This window comes from Populus nigra, chromosome 1 (assembly GCF_951802175.1).
Source record: "Populus nigra chromosome 1, ddPopNigr1.1, whole genome shotgun sequence".
In the NCBI taxonomy this organism is placed as follows: Eukaryota; Viridiplantae; Streptophyta; class Magnoliopsida; order Malpighiales; family Salicaceae; genus Populus; species Populus nigra.
This window is the reverse complement of record NC_084852.1, coordinates 44405629-44408804: the sequence shown is the minus strand read 5'-3', so window position 1 is coordinate 44408804 and position 3176 is coordinate 44405629. Positions and strand designations below refer to the sequence as shown.

The window sequence follows — 3176 nt, the reverse complement described above, 5'->3', positions numbered from 1 at the left end:
TTCATTATTTATTAAGTGAACAATGCAATTCACTTGTGAACAGTGTGAGTGAATTGCATTATTCATTGTTTCACTCGCATTGTTCACTGAAACATTGTTTGAAGAAAAGCAATTTAAAGCTACTTCAGTAAAATCGTATTTTTAACACGAATTATCGTGGATCTCACCAAAAATATCACTAAAAATAAATTATGTTTTTTATATAATCATATATTTGTTTTGTTGTGTTGAACCACACAAACAAATGGCCTCTCACCTTAGAATTCAACTATTGAAATCTATGATATGAATCTCTTTAATTGCAACCCTAACTTGCCCAAATTATGTAGGAGGAGGTTCATATTTTGATTAAAAGCTAAAAAGAAATCATTTTATGGACCAATACGTGGACTTCGGACGAATTATATAGATAGATTTATGGTTATTAACCAGGCTGCAAAACAAAGCCCAGAAGGGAAGGAGAAAAGGCATGCCAACCGAACTGCAAAAGGAGGAGAAAATACAGCCCAGCCCAGCTACAAAATTAAGCCCAGTCTAGGAGGAGGGATGCCTTTTCTCATTTTTTGGGTACTGTTTTAGGTTTTTTTCCCCCCCTCTCAATGTTGGAGTTGATATGCTCCCAAGGTTGCGAGCAAGTAGAAAACATTATCAGCTACAAAGTTTTGAGTTGTGTATTTTAGATGCTTTCTTACATTATAGCTACAGTGTGGTTTCATATGAATTACCGGAAATGTCTTCCTGTCATGTTACACATGTACATGTGATGCTAGAGTCTGCTAATGCAGAATACATCCGCTGAGGAATTCTTGGAAACAATTTCATCTTTTAAAGAGGAATATATCCTTTTCCCCTTTATTCTTCAGCCATGAAAATATATCCCTTATAAAGTTCACATTTCCATACCTATCCATTCAATTACCTGGCGGCATCTTTGTGCGCAGTAACAACAGATATATAGACTTCGGTAGAAGGGTGGTGAGGTCGAAGCTTTAAGCATAATGGCTCAGTCGGATTTAACTGTTCAAGTTCTCAACCTGTCCCCCAGCGTGACTCGCGCAGAGTTGAATACCTTCTTCTCTTATTGTGGAACTGTTGAGAAGATTGAGCTTCAGAAGTAATTAAACAGTTTCATTATGATCTGCTCTTTTGCTTTTCTGAATGTCTTCTTTTCTTTCTTTCTAGTAGTTATTATGATCTGATGTTTTGGAGTGTTTAGCAGAGACAAAGACCAAATGCAGTCAGCTCTAGTGACTTTCAGACAGCCATATGCTTTTCAGACTGCGCTTCTCCTGAGTGTAAGAATGGATTTGATCTTTATAATATGATATTCATGCTGTTCATTGAAGGTAAAGAAAAGGGCTTTTCTTTTTTCTTTCTACTTCACGGTCTCTATGAGTAAGTACTAGTCAACTTCTCCAAGCTAACTTAGGAAGCCTTGGTAAATAGATAGGTACCTCTCGCTTGATTATATATCCAAGTTACTTCATTTTAAACTCAAAGATAACAAATCATCACATAAAATACTTGATTGGTTGAATTTCGCTTTCAAATCCATTAGTTATCCGTAGATTCTAACTCAAATGTTGTTTTAAGGAAAAGCCCACAATTCTAACTCTTGATGAAAGATTCATCTCAAAACCTAGAGAGAAAAATTTAATTGCCAAATATATTTTATTCAATTCATAATAGTTCTGTCAAGACTAGCCCAGGGGAAGTAAATCCTGATTACGGTCAAGATCTTTCATCTGCTGCTATGTTAAACACCCTCTCAATAAACTCTTTGATGTAATTTTTAAAATTACAAAGTAGAAATCACTGTTTGCAGGATGCTCTCCTCGGTGGGCAACCAATTCGGATATTGTCTGTGCATGATATAGAGATCCCTATCACCGGTCCAGATATAAGAAAGGTGCTTTCTATCTCTCTGTGTTTTATGATAACCGATGCTCTCCTCTGTTTGCTCCAATATTGACATCATTATGAAATTGGAGTGCCGAATTAAGGCTCGTTAATCGCTACTAGCCAGGAAAATGTTAAAATAGCTTCCATTTTACCATGCACATATGTTCACGTCGCTATATCATGTGGGCTTGGGCACAACCTATTCTAGTAGGTCTAGTTTCAGTTGGTGTTGGGCTAGGGTCATGCTTGGTCTGACATCCTAGGCCACGACATCATCAATCGGCCTGAATCTTAGTCCGGCAATTACCTTAGTAATTTTGTACTATTGCACATCTTCGGCACGACCTTCATCTTTCATGCTTTCTGTAATCAGTTTCAAATAGTTCAAAATTAACCATGTGGCCATGACCTGGAAAATTGAGTCTCTATTATTCAATTACAGAACCATGGATCGTCCAGATTTGTTCCGGCAGTGCAAGTTGCGATGCAGACAGTGGCTTTGAAAAGCGTTGAAATGTTGAGCAAGGCCAGAGAACTAGAGGAGAATTACAAGCTGTCAGAGAAAGGAAGAACACTAGCGCTCCAAACAAGAGCAGCAGTCTATGATGCTGAGCAGGCAGCAGAAAACTATGTTTCGGCTGGTGCTGGGTGGTTGTCCGGTGCACTTGATAAGACGTCCAAACGTGTCTTGTCACTGGGAACTGTGAAGAGGAATGGTCCTAACTCCTAACTTCAAGAAGCAGAAATGAGCCTAGCTACTATTTGTTGCCCGCATTACAGCTGGATCTGCTTAAATGCATACTGTAATTAATTACAGAAACTGATGTTTATTGCATGATAATCTCTTATTTGCAAACAATTTGGAGATTTCTGAACAAAGGTTGGGTTTGTTTTTTCTTTCTTATATATAAAAATGTATCGAACAAGACTTTCTGTATTCCAACCAACAAGAGTTTACATGTCTGTCGTGGATCATTAAAATTATGTTTGCTGATGAATTTCGAAGTATCTGGAGCGAAAGAAAATTAAAAATACTTTTTTAAAGTAAAATTGAATAATTTCAATATACTAATATCAAAAACACTTTCTAACATATTTTTACGAAAACACGTACACTACATTTTAAAATTTCAACCTTTTTAGTTCTACCGGTTTGTAATTTTCAGTAGAAATTATTTTAAAATTTTTAGTTGTAGGTTTGATATCGACCAAGTGTATCTTTAGTATTGCGCAACTTTTATAGTAATAATTTTTTAAAAAATAGATTTTTATAT

General features: G+C 36.2%; 1 protein-coding gene across 2 annotated transcripts; it reads left to right on the top strand.

Annotated features, from left to right (window-relative positions):
• The first annotated feature begins 903 nt into the window (after nucleotides 1-903).
• Nucleotides 904-2799, top strand: LOC133702885 (protein vip1-like). 2 transcript variants are annotated; one of them, XM_062127214.1, is made up of 4 exons: nucleotides 904-1114; nucleotides 1217-1295; nucleotides 1826-1909; nucleotides 2345-2799. In XM_062127214.1, the coding sequence occupies exons 1-4, from the start codon at nucleotides 999-1001 to the stop codon at nucleotides 2630-2632; spliced, it is 567 nt and encodes a 188-aa protein (XP_061983198.1). In that variant the 5' UTR covers nucleotides 904-998; the 3' UTR covers nucleotides 2633-2799. The 2 variants fall into 2 exon arrangements, with proteins under 2 accessions (XP_061983198.1, XP_061983206.1); XM_062127222.1 differs by having other exon boundaries at nucleotides 905-1114; nucleotides 1220-1295.
• Nucleotides 2800-3176: the final 377 nt, after the last annotated feature.